The following is a 20026-nucleotide window of genomic DNA, read 5'->3' as shown; positions in this document are numbered from 1 at the left end:
TGTGTGTGTGTGTGTGTGTGTGTGTGTGTGTGTGTGTGTGTGTGTGTGTGTATGCATACTTTGACAGACAGGGGAGTGGGAGGATGTGTCCCCCCGGGGGGGCTGGAAGTGTGTCATGTGAGAATGAGGACAAGGGAGGTGAGGAAGAACAGGCGTCATTTAAGTGGAAATGAGTCAGAGGTGTCAATAAGAAGAGGCAGAATAGCAGTGAAAGGTTGACGGTGGTGTAAGGGCTCATGGGTCTGACTTTCTTCAAAGAACATGTTCCTTCCTATGTCTTTGCTCTGGAGAATATTGGAGAAGGAAGTGCGAGAGAGAGAGAGAGAGAAAAGAAGACAAACAGAAAGTCAGGCGAGTGATGAAGGCGAGGAGGGTTACCTGACTCGGAGGTGCGCGCTGCGGGAGTCGTTGCCACCGACGGAGGTGACTTTGCACGTGTACGTGCCGATGTCTCCCGACCAGGTCTGGGAGATGTGGAGGGTGCCGTCTGCATCCAGCCGCATGCGGGGGATGGACTGGACGTTGATCACCGAGCCCTCTTTCTCCCAGACGTGCCTGGAATACAAAGCCGTGAGTCAGCCGGCCGGTTTATTAGCGTCATCATCACCTGGTGCGTCCACTCCTTCAACGGCATCAATCAGTTCAAATCCCTCTTTAAAGGGAAATTGGGGTGTTTATCAACCTCAGTGGTATTCACATGTTTTCCCATTATTACAATTACTCACAATACAATATTACTTCCCACGTGGCATTTTAGAGAAATATGTATTCAGGGAACAATCAATGTCAATCAGGGAGGGGAGAGTTTTCCATTTACTTCAACCAGATAGACATTTTCTTGAAAGGGAAACACAGGATGTAGGAACAAGGAAATCCTTGTTGAAATAGTTTGAGACAGAGTGAGCAATGATAAAATCTAAAACGTTATCATGACGAATGCTTACAAATCAAAGGGAAAATCTGTGTTCAAACTGAACACAAAAAAACCATTTTAAAACAAGTTTAATTGCATACCGAGTCAAAGGAGAGTCGCCAGTGGACCTGAACAAAAACTTTCTTTCGAGGTGGAACAAAAGGTAAATTATGTATTCGCTTATTATTCACTCTTAAAGTACCTTTAAGCTTTTCATTCCACTCTACTAATTAGGAATCTGCGCATTCAGTCGTGATCATTATCATAAAAAATTATGACACGTTGGAAAAGTGATGGCAACAGCTTAATATACTGCTCAGTTTCAGTTTTCAACTTCACTCCTCATTTTCAGCAAGGAGTACAACAAAAAGAGAGATGTTCCTGGGACTCACTTGATCAAAGAGGATGGCTGCTGTAATTGCTTTTTTTTAAAAATTTTTTGCTTAAAGATTGAACGGAACGAGTGGACAGAGACATTATCGTCACTGATTTAAAAGTTAAATGGAAAATTGCAGCTATTTGAAGGTAACAAAAACTCAAGTGGAGTGCAGGACCAAAAGCTGGGTGCTTGTCAAATGTATAGCTGCCCAGTCAGTGTCAATGGCACTCCTACTGTTTTGATGAAGCACGTTCTCCACATACTTTTCTTTAGTGCCCAATTAAGTCAGCAAAAAGTATCTATGAAAACGAGTTTCTGGCAGATTTCCAGTACTTAAATCATAATTTCCATTGCTACTCAACAGAGGTTACCTCATTTTTTCTTTTTCTTTTTTAAAAGTAAACTGATGTTTTGGTTGATTTATATTACACCAAAATCCAGGAAGAACATGCTAATAGTGATTTATTTAATCTTCCTCCCCTCCGTCTTTTCATATTCCCCATCAGAGCTGCCCTGCATGCATATCATAGCGACTGAAAGCTGCATATCAAACAACGGATTCACATCCATCAAAACTGCGCCGCTCCAACGTAGCTTCAGATGTAGCTTTCTCCTCGGAGTAGAAAGGGACAGAGTGGTCTATTGATCGCCACTGATGTCGAATACAAGGCTACTCGTGAAGTAAATCTTCTGTTGGGAGGGGTCACGTGTTGCACTGGTTTGGGACGGCAGTTCAAACATGGAGGTGGTCGAGGAGCACTTTCTTATTGTGACTTGCATGCACCCTTTGTTGACATCGCTGGATCCCTTTGAACTGGCCCAGAATGCTAATGCAGGGCTTCTAAACATGTCCCCTAACCTGTCTTGATAGCTTCACATTAACTCCCTATCAAATCCAGTCTCCAAGATTTGTCCGCACAGTGATGCACCCAAACACTGCACATTAGAAAAGGTCTCCAAGGTCTTCCTGTCAGTGCTTGTGAGGGTGAATCTCAGTCCTCCCTTGAAACCAGAGGAGATTAGAGCTTTGAGGTTGTGGCTCCTACATTCTGAAACTCTTTTAAATTGGCGGACACTGTGGACACATTTAGAGGATAACTTTGGCAACATTCCAGATTTCTTTTTTTTTTTTCTTTGCTGTTGCTATTGGAAAACAAAATCCCATAAAAAAAAAAAAAATCCAAACAAACAATTAGTGTATCCTACTAATAAATATGGCCTGAAATAGTTTATTCCTCTGTGCCAGAGAGATCCAGTTTTGCCCAAAACAATCAAAAACACATCGATGAAACACACTGGGGGGATGAGTCGATCCAATATACACAGTCCTGCTGTCCTCCCTAGTACACAAAATATGTATTGAACACATGGCTAAAAACATTTCCCTATAAATGCAATACAGACACTCACTTGAGTAACATTTGCAAAAAGAAGTGCTGTGCAGTGATCAGGGAATTACTTCATCTAAAAATGAAACCATGAATTATTCAGATAGACTAAGTCACTGTTTTGTTTTGTTCTCTTTATTTGTTAACACAAAGTAAAATAGAGGTTTATGCCAGATTTATCCTTTAAAGGTGCCCTATTGTATACAATCACCATGTCTTTTTGATTCTAAAGCAGGTTGAGGAGCTCCACAAATACTGTTCAAGTGTCAAAAAGCTAAACCCACAGAGAAATGCATGCAGCATGTATTTAGCAACTGTGTCATTTGGATTTCTGTAAGTTTGTGATGTCACAAACTCGCACTCATGTCATTCGTTCGCCCTCAGCACAGGGTGCTGTCCAACCCCCTTTTTTTTTTATAGGGGAAGGAAGGGACTGGAGGAAACCATGTGATTCCTGGAGTCAGCCAATCAGAAGAGAGAGACACTGATATCAATGAGCCTTAAAGACACAGACACAAACAAGCCTGTTCTTGGTAGAAACTCCATAGAGAAGTTAAGAGAGGGTATGTGAAACTATATTGAATGTGTGTTTGGTACTTAAAACCATGTGTGTAAACCAAGAAAGTTCAACACCCAAATGTTTAGACTCTGCAGTGGGGTTTTTTTGGGTCCGGATTTTAATTATATTGTTCATTCTATGACTAGAAATAGTCTATATAAATGATGCTAAATAAATACATGTAACCTCACTAAATTCTATGTTTATGAATGCACCCTTACCTGACAGTTACACTGGGGTCATGTGTGACTCCACAGGTCATAATGGCTTTAGTTCCTTTGATGACACTCTGGTCCTGTGGGGGGGTGGTGATCCGGGTGCGAGCTGTGGACACAAAAAGACATGAGGAAAGTAAGTGGAGAGAAAACACGAAACACTAAATGTCCTTCCTGCAAGAGAAGAACAATATTAGACAAAAAGAAAAAGACAAATGAATTTCAGAAAACTAATTTCAGTTGAAATGACATGCTGCTGCTTTGTATTTTGTTTCTTGATGGCTTCTTGGAGAATACACCTCAATGATGACTCCAACGTGCACAGAAGAGTGCGTTGGTATTTGAAAGAATTGAGCATGGCTGTATTATGATATGGTACAACCTTGCTTCCTGCTCAACAGATGCAGCTCTCTCACTTCCACTACTCGTCCACGTCCTGGTTTTAACCACACAGGGAATGATTGTGAAGGATTGTTTTGGCCATTTCAGACACGTTACATCAGGCGAGTGTTTTTTTTTTTTTTTTTTTTTAAAGGATGCAAAAAAGGGCCTTGTCTGTCTACTCCCTGCAGACTCACCCCAGACAATGAGGTCGGCGGATGCCTCGTCGATGCCCCTGGAGTTGCTCGCCATGCAGGTGTAGGTTCCGGCATCAGAGATGTGTGAAGGGGAGATGAGCAGGCTGCCGGACTCGAGCAGCGTGAACCGAGGCATCTGGACCGAACCGCTGGCCAACACATGCTCACCTTAAGTGTGTGAACAGGCCAAAAAAAAGAAGAAGAAACTTTTAAGGAAGGGGATACAGAAACAGAGAATAAGGTCAGACAGAATTTAGGGAGGACAAAAACGGAGGCATTCGGGGACAACAACGAAAAACAAAGAGAGGAATGAGGATTGTGAAAAACAAGGACAGTGTTTTCCTGATCTGCTATTGGAATGCAAACATGAAAAGCCCGGCACAAGGTAAATCCTGGTGAAGGAATCCAATCAGGCTTTATTTGTTAAGCCACGGTAAACTATGGTCCCATGTGTAATAGATAACAGACATCCTAGTCCTATGTGTGTGTGTGTGTGTGTGTGTGTGTGTGTGTGTGTGTGTGTGTGTGTGTGTAAGTGTGTAAAGGAGACCTTTCTGCCAGGTGATAGCTGGTCTTGGAGCTCCAGAGGTCTCACAGTGCAGGATGACTGACATCCCGTCGATCACGGTGCTGTCAGAGGGTCCGGCTGTGATATTCGGGGCGATGCCTGAGGGGAGACAAACACACACACACACACACACACACACACACACACACACACACACACACACACACACACACACACACACACACACACACACACACACACAGAATAAAGAGAGCTCAGTACAGTAACGAGAGGAGGTAAGAGGGTTATGGAGGTGAGAGAATAACTGTCGGTGGCAAAGCCCCACTTCAAACGCGTTCCTTGTGAGCACCAGCCTGCTGCATCTCGGTGTTTAGTCGATGCTTTGTCCCACTAATTCTAAGCGGCTTCGCACAGCCTTCACCTCGGTGCCATAACTGTCTGCTGCCGGTCTATTTTTTGCGCGCGGCAGAGAGATAGCAAATATATGGAAAGGAGGGAAGGAAAATGACTGCGGGAGAGGCATAGACAGACAGAGAAGGCAATTTGTAGATAACTAAAATACCTATTTGTGATATGCAATAAATCAATGCTTTTATAGGATGACAGAAAACTGTATCGCTCCCAGAGGAAAGGAGGAGTTTGTCACAGGAACAGAGTTGATCTAATGACACAGGGAGTGGGGCAGATGGAGTCGTGGGAACATGAATGCAGAGAGGAAAAAAAGGGAGATGATAAGATCTGGAAGGGAAGAGGGAGAGAGACCGAGAGAGAGGAAGAGGAGACGGTGTCAGGGAGGAAAATAGGAATGGAAGGGGTGATTTAGCGAGACAGAATATTATGAATTTTGATAAGGCGTGTGGAGTGAAGGCAGCAGCGACTGAGACAAGGTGAAGAAAATTAGATGTCAGAAACTTGCCAAACAAATGAACAGCGAGTGTAAAATTATCAGTGATTTCTAGCAGCGGAACAAAGTCGGGGAAAAAAACAAAAAAACAAATGTTCCTGTCCTTTAGGTGAGCAGAGTTTTCGCAGCAAACATGGTATTAATGTTGAGTCTTTATCGAGGTAGCGTAAAGTAGGCCTTACTGTCAGTCTATATAAGAAATCCCAGAGATTTAAACACAGTTCTTAATTACTGAGAGAATGCAAATACAACGTTTACATATAAATTATCTTCCCTGTATTACAGTTTCTGTGTCAATTCTCTGATAACCAAATCTCATTGTTTTTCATTAAAAAAAAAGGAGCGGCTAGGTTTCCTCTCGATTCTATGTCCCACGGTGAGTGTTTCTTGCAGTGTTTCAAAGCAGTTTACAGTAAATCAGGTCATTGAGTGAACGTTTGTAGCTTAGTCCCTTTTCTCACGTAACTTATTTTTTTTTTGTCTGTTTCTGCTGTTTCAAAAAAAAAAAAAAAAAAAAAAATCATCTCAGTTGCACAGTTCACGTTTATACATTGCAGTGCAAATTCTTTACACTTGTCTTGTTCAGTTTGGTCTGAACAGACTTTCCATTTTTTGGGGGGGGACAAATAACAAGACGTGTTAGGAGCTCTGTGATGTACCCAGGCACTTTGAGCTATTAACATGCTCATATTTGCTAACTGACTTTGTGGGTATTGTGGACAAATTGGACAAATTCTGACTGAGAATCCGAGGACGTTAATTCAACCTTCCTGTACCAGAAACCTGTTTGCACACCCAGGCGTGTCAATCAAACCAGATACACTTCCAAACAGCTCCTTTTTTGAGGCCTAATATCTATTGTGGAAGAATTGGAGGCAGCCCCCAGTGGCCCTCAGTGGTATTGCACTTTAAGCCACTTCTGCATTGGCTTCACTTTTCAGACCTGGAGACCATGTCCATTTTTATTAAAGTATGGTGGTCTATGTTCTGGACCAGTACTGAAGTTAAACTTTCTTAGCCCTCTCTTGAAAAATACAAAAAATAAAAACATATTTTTAGTTGTTTTCTGTTAATTAAGCTGCTGTAATTTCTATAAAGTCCACGAAAGTCCAAAGCACGAAATTGCCCCACTCTCCTTCCAACTTCTGGATTAGAATTATTTCCCTCTGTTTATTGTATTGCAACTAGTCATTTCTGAATCTGACAAAGGGGCTTGAGAGACCTGTGTGAAGATTTAACACATAACTGTAAAAAAAAGTTCAAGCTGAGTTTTAATAAAACACATCTTTAATAGCTGAAATTATCTTCGGAAAAATAAATTCTGGAAAAGCTAAGGGAGCACTCACTGGTAACAGCCAGGTATGTGTTGGTCTGAACTTCTCCTGCCACATTTCTGGCAAAGCACTGGAACATGCCGGTGTCGTCGGGCAGGAGGCCGTTCACCTGCAGGCTGCCTCCCACCAGCACTCTGTACCTGGGTGTCTTCACCGGGTCAATAGGCAACGCATCCTTATACCACACGATGTCTGGCTGGGGCACTCCTGCAGAGGGCGGTTTGATTTACAGAAAATAGGTCATGTCTTTTTCAGTATAAAGTCATTTAAAGTCAGAATAGTTTCAGCATTACAGGGTTTATATAACATGCTCTTATATTCTAACACTAAAATGCACACACGAACACACAAAGAGTACTCACCCCGTGCCTGACAGGGAATGTCCACCACCTTCTCCATCTCAGCTGTGATGTGTTTCTCTGGTTCTTTTATAAACTGTGGTGGCTCTGACGGACGGAGTGAAAAAGAAAAACGGAGGATAAAACAAGATTTCAAGCTTGCACAAAAGCCCCCAAAATATGTCGTAAAACAATAACTGACAGCACCTCTAAAGGATGTCACATTATATATATATATATATATTTGCTTTAAAATGTGTTCATTTTGGGAGCAAACATCTCATAATGAAGATGAAATCAGTAATTGGTTTTCTGTAATGGTTTTCGACTGTTCCTCAAACTCATGGGGAGGTAGGGAGAGGGAAGACTCCATTAGCACTATCAAGGGAAAAGTTCACCACACCTTTGGGCTTTGAATCACATCACAACCTTGAAAACATCAAAGTATTTCAGTGGGATGGAATGAAAGTGACTCAAGGAATGCTATTAAACAGTTTCTTAAGGGCAGCCATTAGTTTTTCTCCCTTTTAAATCAATAAAACATTTTCTTCCGCCTCATGACTTCACAGTTACGCTTCTGCCACAGTCATGTCGTGAGGCCAGAAATATTTACTTAATTTCGTACCATCTTTCTTCCACAGATGTGACTGATGTATGAAGGCGAATGTAGACGTGGGCTTTTCATTCACGTTGTCGTGCCGATATGAAAGCACATACCAGAGTTTTGCATTATGACTGATCACATTATTCTGTGTTTACAGAATTGTTTACCAATTGAAAAGCATCTAAAACATGTCAAATAATGGGGAAACACTGAGATAGGTAGTGTGAATATCAAAAACAAACAATATACTGGGCTCATTTGAACGTGTTTTTCGAGCACATTTTCTTCATGGTTCTTTAATGTTGCATCAACCAGGCTCCGCCCACCTATTGCTCTTACCTTAAGGTGGGCGGAGCCTTGAGCTTTCGGCGCACAACGTTCGTGGACCAACATATGGTGGTCAATGCCGATTGGATAAAGGCTGCTCTAATATTTTCAAATTAACTCGAAGTGCTGCAACAACTGGAAACAGTCCAGGCTACAACTGTACATTAAAGACCGAAATACAATTTGCAATGCAATGTTTGACTAAACCTCCAAGGTGATAGGTGGAAATTGATATTAATGTATGTAAATGGTGTTTTAATTACTTTAATACTACCTTGATTCTGTCCTCTAAGAATATGTGAATTGCGTGAAGAAGGGGAGATGACATCCTTTATGCTACAAGTGATAATATTTGAAAGATTCCAGCCAAGAACTGAATAATCCTCACCAAGTACATGCAGATAAGCTCCAGCGCTGACTACAGGCACGCTGCTGCTGCGGAGGATGGCCTCACACTCGTAGTAGCCGGCGTCGATCACCAAAGGGCTGAGGATGGTCAGTCTTCGGTTGAAGTCGCTCAAACCGCTCGTCACCAGCACGCCGTTCTTACGCCATGAGATACCCAGTCTGATGAGAGGTCTACGGACAGGAAAGCAGAGCGTCAGATGTGCTCTAATTTCTTTGTCCCAAAAGCAATTTGATTTTTCTTTTGTACTTGACGTTAAATGATTCCGTTGACGCCTGCTCCAAAATGTATTTAGATAAAAATGGCTGCGGTTACATTTTTCATTCTGCTTTAAATTATTCAGATTGCAAAGTTCGGGTCAGCTGTTACCGTTTTATTGTTGACTATTATCACTGTAATTGAACATTGCGATTGGCCAGAGATTGACTCCATGTGACAGGGTATAAAATATTATGAAGACAGCACACTAGGTCTGCTTTTTATTTGGCTTTGGTGATTATTATATGAATACACCAGCATGTTGCCATTTTCAAATAGAACAAATGGGCACAGAAAATGTATGCCCAAATCACAAACCAACTTTTGTTATTATTATTATTATTATGTACAATTCTCAAATTTCTGACAAATGCAGATTATAAATCTACAGCTCAGGTGTTACACAAAGGGCCTAAATGGTTACACAAAGTACAAAAAAAGAAAGAAAGAAAAATAAACATATATACTCAGAAGAGTTTTTGTTTCATTTACAGAGATTTTGTAAATTCTGTTTCTACCCTTACAGCCTTATCCTGAGTCATTTCATTGGAACTACTTTTTTCCCCTATAAAATGCCCTCTTTTAGATTATACTCAGAGATTTGAGTGAACTGACCCTTTAACAGTGGTCTATCACCCTGCAGGTTCAGGATTTTTTTTTTACCTGGCGTTGGCCACGCACTCCATCGTGACCTCCGAGGTGCCCGAGACCACGCTGGTGTTCCTGGGAGGGATGATGATGGTGGGGGCGATGGGATCTGCTGGACCGCCGACATCTAGACAGACGAACACATCACCACACACATGCGCACACACACAAACAACAAAAAAACACACACATGGAGTTGTTAAGCTTGAGAGCCATGAGACTGATTGATTGATAGAACCGGATATAATTAGCAGAGAGACAATGTGGTGAGTCCACTGGCGGATTTTTGTGGTTTTCTGGATTGTGGTGTCCTATAAACTTCATTTCCACTCCTGTGGCTGCTCATTGACGTGAAATATTGGAACTGACCAGTGCACACACTGTATCTGAGTTCTGACAGAGAGATGGGCCGAATAGGATGAGACAGTGCACTGACTGTGTATAATAAGATATCTGCTGGAGAACCAGAGACAGGAAAGGAAAATACTGTTTGACCAACATGAAGCCTAAGAGGTGAGTATACTGCTATGTGTATGTGTGTGTTTGTCATGAGCATCAGATGCAGCCCATGGCAATGAGAGCCTTGTTTGTGTGTGTGTGTGTGTGTGTGTGTGTGTGTGTGTGTGTGTGTGTGTGTGTGTGTGTGTGTGTGTGTGTGTGTGTGTGTGTGTTGCTTGAGACGTGTTATGTCTGCGATAAACTCACACTAATCCGTCAATCCCAACATGCCCTGGGAGTGTGCTTGTGGCTGCACATGTCAGATGTAGCTACAGGGGCTGTCATAACTCAATCTTAACAATCTGGGGTCATTGGATGTTTTATGCAGACTATGTGTGCAGCCATACACACAAACACACACACACACACACACACACACACACACACACACACACACACACACTCAAACACACCAATTTTAATTATGACATATCTGTACAGTAAGTCCTATATTAAATATTAATTGTGTACTTAAAAGTATACCAATTTTTCCAAGATTGAGATGACAACATTGCTATTAATCTCAAATTTGTGTGTCCAGAGCAGGAGACAGGTGGTTAGCTTGTCTACAGCTCTGTCTTACAGTCGCAATGTATATAAAAGTACATTTTCTTAGTGTTGAAGAGGGAGACAATTCCAATTAACTCAATAATTCAAACACACTCAAGTACAATATAGTTGCCTTTGGGCTGTTCCTTATATCTGTTGGTCAGTAGTCATATGATCAGTATGGACCAATTAACAGTCACCCTGTACATGGGAACAGGTAAAGAACAGGTAAAAGCATGTTTGTTTGTTTTTTACTAGGATTAAATAACCATAAATTATTAAAGAATTTTTAAATTATCGCCCTCTTGAGAGCCTTAGCTTTCTTCAATTCAAACTGTTAGATCCACAAAAATTAAAACTTGAACTTAAAACACCATTTTGCACATCCAAGCACCACATGCAGACAGTTTTTTTTCATTTGGTTAGTTTTGGATTAAATTATTCAAGAACAGAAAGGTAAAAAAAAAACTATTTGGGAGTTACGCATTGGAGATATTTACTGGAAAACGTTCATCTCTCTCCCAATCGCAGAGAACAGCTATGTAGTGTGCCTGGCTATAACTAATGGTTTTGGTTTTGTTGTGGACCAACAATACAATTTCAAACTGCGCAACATGACTGAATCTGCTCACAGTCCATGCACTCAGACTTTATTGGCAGGATTTAGTTTTAGTTCATATCTAAAAGCACAAATGTTTGTTGAGATACACTGCATTCAGTATTTTTTTAAGTGCTGGTAAATGAGGTTTTTCATATTAGAGTCAGAGCCCTGTCTCCAGTCTTTATTCTATCTACGGCAAGGAGCTTCCTGACTCTAGCTCTGTATTTAACACACTGACATGAGGCTCATATCGACCTTTTTTCTTGGAAAGAAAGAATAATTGTGTATTCTTAAAAAAAACCATGTTGAACTATTCTTCTAAAAGAACAAAAGCAGCCCTCAGTAGCTCAAACAATATCAGTGGCAAAACAACCTATTTTTTTTCTTTTTTTTGTGTGCGTGTTGCTCGCTGAAGTTATAATGAACTTTTTAAAAACTTTGTCCTGAGCATGAAAAATGTAATTTAAACAACACTCTTCTCTTCCCAGAGTTCTCCTTGTCCTTCGCTCTTGCCAAGTCTTAGGCAAGTACTGTCGGAGCCAGGAAAGCTCATGGGAAATGCAGTGTCAGAGGCGTCGCTGCAGGAACAGCTGCTGTAGCAGATACTGACAGATACACGTGCACGTACGGTAAAATGCAACCACTCACTGCAGCACACGCGACTCTCCTAACAGCCTCGTGTGTCAGGGCGTGTTTGTGTGTGTGTGTGTGTGTGTGTGTGTGTGTGTGTAGAGCACGTGAGGAATGTTCATGTAAATGCATGGCATGTTTCCATCAGACCTGCTGAGTTTAGACCTCCTGCAAAGCTCCCCATGTAACTTGAACTTGTGTGTGTGTGTGTGTGTGTGTGTGTGTGTGTGTGTGTGTGTGCGAGTGTGTGCGTGTGTGTGTGTGTGTGTGCGAGTGTGTGCGTGCGTGTGTGTTCTAGCACTTTCATAATCAACTCACTGTTCTCAATATGTGCCACAGGCTATTTTTTGCTCCCTTGTGTTGTCAACTATAATATCTTACCCTCATCCTCCTCATTCACTTCCATAATGAACTCCAGTCTGCCATGTCATAAGATGCTGTCTGTTAGCTTTCCTCTTATATTTCACTCTGCTGAGCTGAAGCCGGCTGAATTGGTTTGATTTGTGTATCTTGTGTTTTTTGTTGCGGAAGCTAAGGATGTTGGTGAATATTAAGAACTACTTGGCAGTAGAACAGTCTGTCTGTGCCTCTGCCCCTGTAGCTTCCTTTTACTGTGTGTGTGTGTGTGTGTGTGTGTGTGTGTGTGTGTGTGTGTGTGTGTGTGTGTGTGTGTGTGTGTGTGTGTGTGTGTGTATGTCTGCAGCAATGTGTGAATATTGCTGCAGACACACTTCAGTGCAATAAAATGAAATCAGATCACAAAGGATGAGCTTCTCGGATGTCACAGTGTTGGCAGAGGCCTTCAAATACTTTAATAAAACTATTTAAAAAAAAAACAATGTAAAAATAGTGAGTAAAACTGGATTTAAAACTGCCTTCAAAAACGTACTGAACAATATCATAATATTATTAGGAAAATACACTTTTGCGTATCAAATTAAAAGGGCTCAATGCATTCAGGCCCCTTTGAGAAGGTTACGTTCACATATACAGTATATTATATTTTTTGCCAATTGGGAGATAAGTATTGTGGGGTACAAATTTAACATGTTTGTTTGTTGTCCTTTGTATGTTTACTTCACAATCCTTGAGATTTCTACTGTGCTACATTTGTGATTGAAATCTCTTAAGCTTCTGGACTACATTTATTCCACAGATATAATTACTTCTATTTTAAAACTTAAGATTTTACATTTAAAACATATGATGATGCAGTGGAGTGGAAAGTAACACAAAACTCATATTCAGTGCATGTGTGTTAAAATATCACTTCATAACATCTTAAATCTAAATGTGTTGCACAACTATTGTTGAAAATTCTCACTGTGCCTCTTCATCCGTCAGCTGTCTTAATCAGTCGATATGTGCATGTGTATATAGGTGACTACTCACTCTCTACTGACAAGGTGATGGGCTGGCTCGTCTTGTTCTCTCCATTCTTGTCGTTTACCGCCTGCACGTAGTAGCGCCCGGCATCCGGCGCCACCGTGGACAAGATGACCAGCGTGTTGTCCAGAGTGATGGCACTGAGGAGGGAACAAACACACAAAATCAAAGTGAATACGCGATTACTTTCAGACTTAAGATGACTAGATTGCCTTGAATACATAATCAGGAACAGGGGTCAGGATAGGTGCAATACATCTGTTGGACTCACTGATATATAATTAAAAAAAACCAAAAAAAAAAAAAACCTTGAAAGATCAAAATGATGCGTTTTGAAACTTCAAAGGTAGTGTTGGACTGCCTTATTAGAGTTAAGTATTTCTGAAGTTTCGGTTATGTCTTCACACTTGATCCATGGGATGAAAAGGGCATTAAACATTTTAACACTGTAATTACGCTGTTCAAGCAGCATTAGGCGTATCGATTTACAATGTGTAAATAATGTGTAAGTGCTGACTGGGCAGGGCAGAAATATCGACATCCGCTCCTGTTCATACTTCTTATACTCAAATATGATAGCCTTGCATAATAACCCGCAGCTTTTAATTGGCTATTTGTACCGCTCTGCTTCCAGTGGTATGCATTTTTGGCAGCAAAACCCCCTTTTGGCGAGAGACAACAGCATCTTCCTTATTGACTGCTGAAATGATCCCTGAATAAATAAACACAGATCCATTTTTCAGCATGTGTCCTATAGGGCGCTCATACCTGGTGTCTTGCTGTCTTTATCAAGTCCTCCCCTGGACTTTCCCCTCATCGATGTACCAACCAGCGGGGGGAAGAAATCCTCCCTTTTCCTACCCCCCCCCCCCCGGCCTGGTGTTACAACCCCATGATGATGTTCACAATCAATATTTTGTAAATATCTGAGCCTGTTCATCACTCTGGAGGGAGACGAGACGTTCCAACTGGGGAGGCATTATCCACATGTATCTTTTCCTCCGGTCTTATTCGTCCATACACTGTTCTGTTGTGTTCTCCTACTGCAGTTCACTCCATCCATTCCACCCAAGCAGCAACCAGCAGCGACGTCACCTATTGGTTTGTGAACGGCCTAAAAAACTGCTTTTTGAAGCTTATTTTTATAATTGGGATTATTTTCAGATGGACGTCCAGAAAACTAATAAGAAGGACGACTTTAGCTAGCAAAACCAAGTTAACTCGTGGAGACATTTTATTGACTGAGAATTTAATGAGACTAGTTGAATGGGAGTTTATGGCGCTGGAGGCTTTTTCGAGCCAACCTCTAGTGGCACTCTGTGGTATTGCAGTTTAAGGCACTTCCGCATCGGCCTCATTCTTCAGAACAGGAAGCTGCGTCCACTTTTAGATACAGTCTATGATTTCACCACATGCTGAATGTGATAATTTGCAGAAGTGATTCTTGGTCATCTTCCCTGATAGACTCGCAACTACTACACCGAAGCTGTTTGAGAACACACACACACACACACACATATATAGTAAACATTAAATGCATGTATTCCTAAAAAGATAAATGCTAATTTCCATCATTTGTTCCACACCAAAGTACAAATCTCTGTCAGAGCAACATGAGGAAGCACTGGCCGTCAGAAAAAATACTCTGTTTGAGAAACAAATCAATATCATTCAAATGGTTGTGGCTCCCGCCCACTCTGTACTCTGTGGCATTTCAGTTTGATTTTCTTTTTGATGTTTTCTTTGAAGCTTCCAGATCTATTAGCAGCACTAAATTTGGAATAACAGAGATCTTAGGGAATCAATAACCAACAAAAACATCCCCCTGCAATCATAGATGCAGCGGTGTCGGAGTGCACAAGAACAATGCAAAGCGAAGAAATAAAATGTTGGCAGTTCTCTTGAGTCCCTCTCTTTTGCCCTCTTAAAAATACTTCCTGTGTCTGTTTCAAATTAAAAGCCTTCTGGTTTTTCAGTCGTGAGAAACATTTTTGTTCTGAAACAATTACAGGAGCTTTTTCTTTTTATTAAAACTGCACAATAAAACTTTAGATGAACTTCGAACAACCGCTGAAAAGAGCAGTATTATATTGTTGACTTTATTCAATTAAAGTAATAGAAATATACATGATTGACTTTTGTAAATAAACTTGCCACCAAACAGTTACACAACCTCAGAAACACAGAACTTTACTGTCAGGTGTCACAGGTGCGCTACAGAACTTAAACAAATAGCACGACACCCCGGCCTGCCAGTAACAGCTTCTTCTATAGAGATACTGTCAATCTTTCTGTTTGTTGTACACAAGTGTGAAAACTCCGACCCCTGTCATGCAAATTTCAGCTGTGTTCCTGTTTCACAGTTGATGATCTCCTCTTTCTCTCCTCCTCCAATCCAACCCACTCCACTTCTCCATCCACTTGTTCCTCCATCCTGACCTTTATCTCATCAGTGGGGGATCAGGATACCCACTGTGACTGATGAAGGGAGCAAGAAAGCTGATGAGACATTTAGGGGTGAAAAAAAAGATGCAAATAGTGTGTGCTCAAAAGCCCATGCAGAAAATATGTTGGATACAGTTTTGCAGACAAATGAAAAAAAAAAAAAAAAAATGCTTATCAAACTCTCATTGTAGCTGCACAGAAGCAGGCGGGGGAAAGCATTTGACACAGATAGCGATATGCTGTGTCTGCGGCATATAGCTACCTTGTGCTGTTAGCATTTACAGCATGATGACTTTTGAGAACCATCTTCGGACTGATTGATTTTCAAATATTTCAAAACGGCCCAAGTCACCGGGCTCATTAGGGATTCCTCGGGCATGCTGGGACTGAAAACAGCCTTCCAAAAGGGGGCAAGCAGCTCTCAATGGCTGCAGCTTATGATCTACGGTAAATATTTAATGCTAGCTCGCTGGAGCGGCGACATCCTGGACACACAGCCATGAATTATGGATCTCTTCAGGGCTGCGGGTAGATCGGAAGTGTCCAAAGCGCTGAATGAATCCCGGGTGACTTCCCAGGACCGTTTCTTAAACAGGGACACAATCCGGAGCTTAGCTTCTTTACCTGCCGCTTAAGAAAGTCTAGAGCATGAATATACAGGACAGTGCTGGTCGCCGGAGCCGGACCTGGAGGATATAGACTGTGATAATACACTGTATAAAGTGATATAACAAGCTTTATCTCTTTACCCCCCCCCCCCAAAAAAAAAGAAAAGAAAAAAAAAGACCAGTCTGTACTTAATTGCACCTCCACCTCCCTAACTAAGTTTCTTCTAATATTATCCACAGCAAATTCAGATATCATCAGTTTTACAGGGAGCAGGAGATAATTTCCCCCCCTTGCTAGTTGATTTTAATGTGCTCCCCTGCTGAGCATTCTCTCCTCTCTCCGCCTGTAATCAGGGCTGGTGCAGTGGGGGTCACACAAAACTTTGTTCCACAGCTTGTTCAGCACATCTAACTGCTCCAGCGGTTCGCCAGGCCTCGGGGATCAAAGACCACATGATGCAGGGAAGAAATTAAAAGTAAGCCAATTACCCTGAATGGCTTTACATTTATATCAAGCGACCAGGAAGAGGGAGATAAGACTTTGGTTAAAAGAGGTAATTTCTTGTTTTGGTGTGTTTTTTTTTGTTGTTGTTTTTTTTTTACATCTCATTCATCCTTATTCCACTCCCCATCTCTCAGTGGTGTTACGAGCAGCTGTCTGAGGCTTGCCTTGTAACGATGGCATGCGACGTCTCTGGCACGGCGCGGGGATTTATCAGACCACAGAGCTGAAAAATGTGGACAAATCAGATGTGTGAACATGCCTCCGTCTCCGTCTCTGTCTGGCTTTTATGTTTACTCCCGCATCCTATACTGCTTTGCTTTTTTTTTTTAATTTATTTTTTATTCCAACCCAATTTCCTTTTTCCATTATTATTCTCCAGAAAAGAGCTGCGGTCCACAAGAGAGCCTGGCAGGCAGGACAGCTGCTCAGAAACATCTTGCCCAACTGTGCAGCTTTTATGCAACCCTAGTTTTTTTTTTTCCTTGCAGCGAGCAGGCGGTATTAATCTCATATGCAATTACTTTCTTGCGAATCAATTTATTTATGTTAAGCATCAAGTGTGGTTTTTCCAGCGACTGCCAGCCTTATAATGATCCTGTAGCACTTTCATCAATAATGATGATGAGGATTTATGTTTGATTGAAATGGAGAGATAGAGGTTTAAATGTTTTATTTACCACTTTCCACCTCCTCTTTCTAATTTCCATTAAAACAAATAAATTAAGTTACAGCCAAATTAAATAAACAATGATCCAGTTTTTTTTTTTTTTTTAATTAAGTACACATTGTTCCAGGACTGTAATCTGAAACACGGGCTTAAGATCATATCTGTGCATCTGGTTTAACGTCTGACTTTGTCACTGTATGCATATCTAATTGTGTTAATCCACTACTGACAGTGTGACAGAGCTGCTCTAACACACACACACACACACACACACACACACACACGTTCAGGAGTGTTTTGGCATCTGTCGTGGCTGTCCCTCTCCACTGGGCCGTGAGGGGCCTCACCTCGCTCCACAGCCTCAGACCTCCATTACATGCAGACAAATGGCCCCAGTTGGCTGATGGCCTCCCCCAGGAGAGCAAGAGACAGGGGGGGAGGGGTCGACGGGATCAAGCGGCTCACGTGGCAGGCTCAGGTATGAGTCAAACCACAAACAGTACAGAGATGAGGGCGACAGAAAAGCTCGAGTGAGAGCGAGGAGCAACAGGCCCTACTGCTCAACAGACCTGTGACAAAGAAGCCACAGCTCCTGGGGATGGAGAGATGGAGATACGGGTGAGGGGGGGAGGGGGTGAGAGGGAGAGGAGAGGAGGTAAGAGAGTGTTGCTCATGAAAACGGCCCCTTGTTTTTTCATCGGGGGCATGAACTAGAGATTTGTGCTTCGCTTCTTTGCTTTCTGCATCCTTGTGTCTTGCGGTTCTTTGGGGTGTTCAAAAAACAAACCCGTGAGGAGGAAAAAAAAAATGTATGCACCAAAAACCCCTCAAATGTTGACATCCAAACAAACTTCAGGCTACTAATGATGAACTTCGATTTGTTGACTAGCTGGAGTGTTTACAACTCTGAATATAAAAGGCAATCCTCAAATCCACACACCTCCATTTCAAACTAGTGATCTATCTGATGTAGCTGAGCTGAAAAAAACTTGTTACATCAATTAGTTGATTCGTTTGAGACTGGCAAGTTTCATAATCACTCAATCATTTGGTAATTTTTCAACAAAATATTCCAAACATTTGCCTGTTTTAGCTTCTCCAGTTTGAAGATTTATTTGTGAAGATTTGCAGTTTTATAAAAAGCTTATTTTGGGATTTTGGATATTTCTGCTGGTCAAAAACATCAAAGCTATTTCTCAACAAAAAGAAGGCCTCATTAATTACTGGAGAAATGAACTGCCTTTAATTGATTGTGAACAAAAAACTGTGCATCACAAGTTTGTCTTTGGCACCAGTAATTTCTTTCTTTCTCTGTACTGTCAGAACGAGATGCAAAACAGACGAAATAAACAGGGAATGTGAGAGTACGGTTGGATGAAGGATTTGTTGCCGGAGGAGCTTAACAAATACGTGGATTTCATCAAACTATTCCCCGATGGCAGCGGCCTCATTCAGCAGGATAATGCACCCTGCACACACTGCAAACATTTTTCAGAAATGTTTGAGGAACATGACAAAGAAGTGTTGACTTGGCCTCCGAATTCCCCGGATCTCGATCCATCCGAGCATCTGTGGGATGTGCTGACAAAACAAGTCAGGTCTGTGGAGGCTCCAACTCGGATCGGAAAGGATCTTCTGGTAACGTCTCGGTGCCTGATATGCTCAGAGGAAGTATGTGCCTCAATGTGTCAGAGCTTATTAGAGGACACAAGGTGGTTATGCACAATATTAGGCATGTGGGTTTTAATGTTTTGGCTGATTAGTGTACGCCTAACTCCTCATCAGTGGCCAATATGCCATATACATGAAAATATACTCTTAAATCAAAAATATGTATCAATGAATAAGTAAATAAGTCTGATTAATCTGACTAGGCAGTAAAAATGCATTTTGGATGCTTCTCAGAAAGTTTTAAGGTTCATACAAACATCTTGTTCTGCATAGAATATGAACCTTCAAGGCTGACAACAACAAAAATGATGTGCTCATTGTGGCTGAAACTCAATTCGATAAACAATAATATTAATACAAATGTAAAAATGTGAAAATAAAATAAAATAAATATTTCAAGATGGAGGTCATGTTTGTCTTCCAATACTCAGCTCAGCCCTCCTGCAGTCAGAAACACAAAGAAAGCCAGAGGCAGACTGGGTTTTAAGTGATGTCCTTGGTTTCCAGCCTCGCTCTGCATTATTGGATGTAATTATCAGGCTGATCATCTATTATCACAACAATAACCATAATCTAATTCTCCACCAGCAGCACACGAGCCAAAAATATACCCTGCATCCTTAAACCAAACAATTAAAAGCTGCACAAAGACCTTCAACTTATTAATAGCTTACTTGATGATAAGAAAATGTATCAACAATTTTAATAAGCATTTTAAGGTTTTTAAAAGACTCCTTGGGTTCTGGGAAATAGCAAAGACCAAAGAATTATTCAAGAAAATAATCCAAATAATATTCCCTGATTCGAAAAAAAAAAAAAAATCATTAGTTCCAGCACCAAATACATGCATGCTTTTATTTGGGGCAGTCTTTCCTCTTTGTTGTTATCACTGCTTCTCCTTGACATCTCTCCCTTTTCGACCTGCAGATCGTTGGGTTCATGACTAATGTCGGCCAGTTGTGGGGAAATGCAGAGGAAGGGCTTGGCTATTCACTGGCCCCTCGTGACTAATGGGGAATCCATAGCATACTGACAGGACCCGAGGATCACAGGCAGAGGCCATTAATTGATCAGTAGCTACAGCAG

The 20026-nt window shown here is 41.4% G+C and overlaps 1 protein-coding gene across 6 annotated transcripts in view; it reads right to left on the bottom strand.

The window, feature by feature from the left end:
• sdk2b (sidekick cell adhesion molecule 2b) overlaps window positions 1-20026 on the bottom strand; it is a 245145-nt gene that overhangs the window by 39405 nt on the left and 185714 nt on the right. For all 6 annotated transcript variants that reach the window (XM_069160207.1, XM_069160211.1, XM_069160208.1 and 3 more), the window contains exons 5-13: window positions 13051-13184; window positions 9396-9507; window positions 8457-8647; window positions 7162-7245; window positions 6812-7006; window positions 4583-4699; window positions 4033-4200; window positions 3461-3563; window positions 379-555 (exon numbers count right to left, since the gene is read on the bottom strand). In XM_069160207.1, coding sequence (XP_069016308.1) covers window positions 379-555; window positions 3461-3563; window positions 4033-4200; window positions 4583-4699; window positions 6812-7006; window positions 7162-7245; window positions 8457-8647; window positions 9396-9507; window positions 13051-13184 — 1281 coding nt within the window. The remainder of the gene's footprint in view (window positions 1-378; window positions 556-3460; window positions 3564-4032; window positions 4201-4582; window positions 4700-6811; window positions 7007-7161; window positions 7246-8456; window positions 8648-9395; window positions 9508-13050; window positions 13185-20026) is intronic.

Source organism: Embiotoca jacksoni, unplaced genomic scaffold (genome assembly GCF_022577435.1).
Source record: "Embiotoca jacksoni isolate LCO1_2020_lvr unplaced genomic scaffold, fEmbJac1.0.p SCAF_26, whole genome shotgun sequence".
In the NCBI taxonomy this organism is placed as follows: Eukaryota; Metazoa; Chordata; class Actinopteri; family Embiotocidae; genus Embiotoca; species Embiotoca jacksoni.
This window is presented reverse-complemented; position numbering and strand designations above follow the sequence as displayed.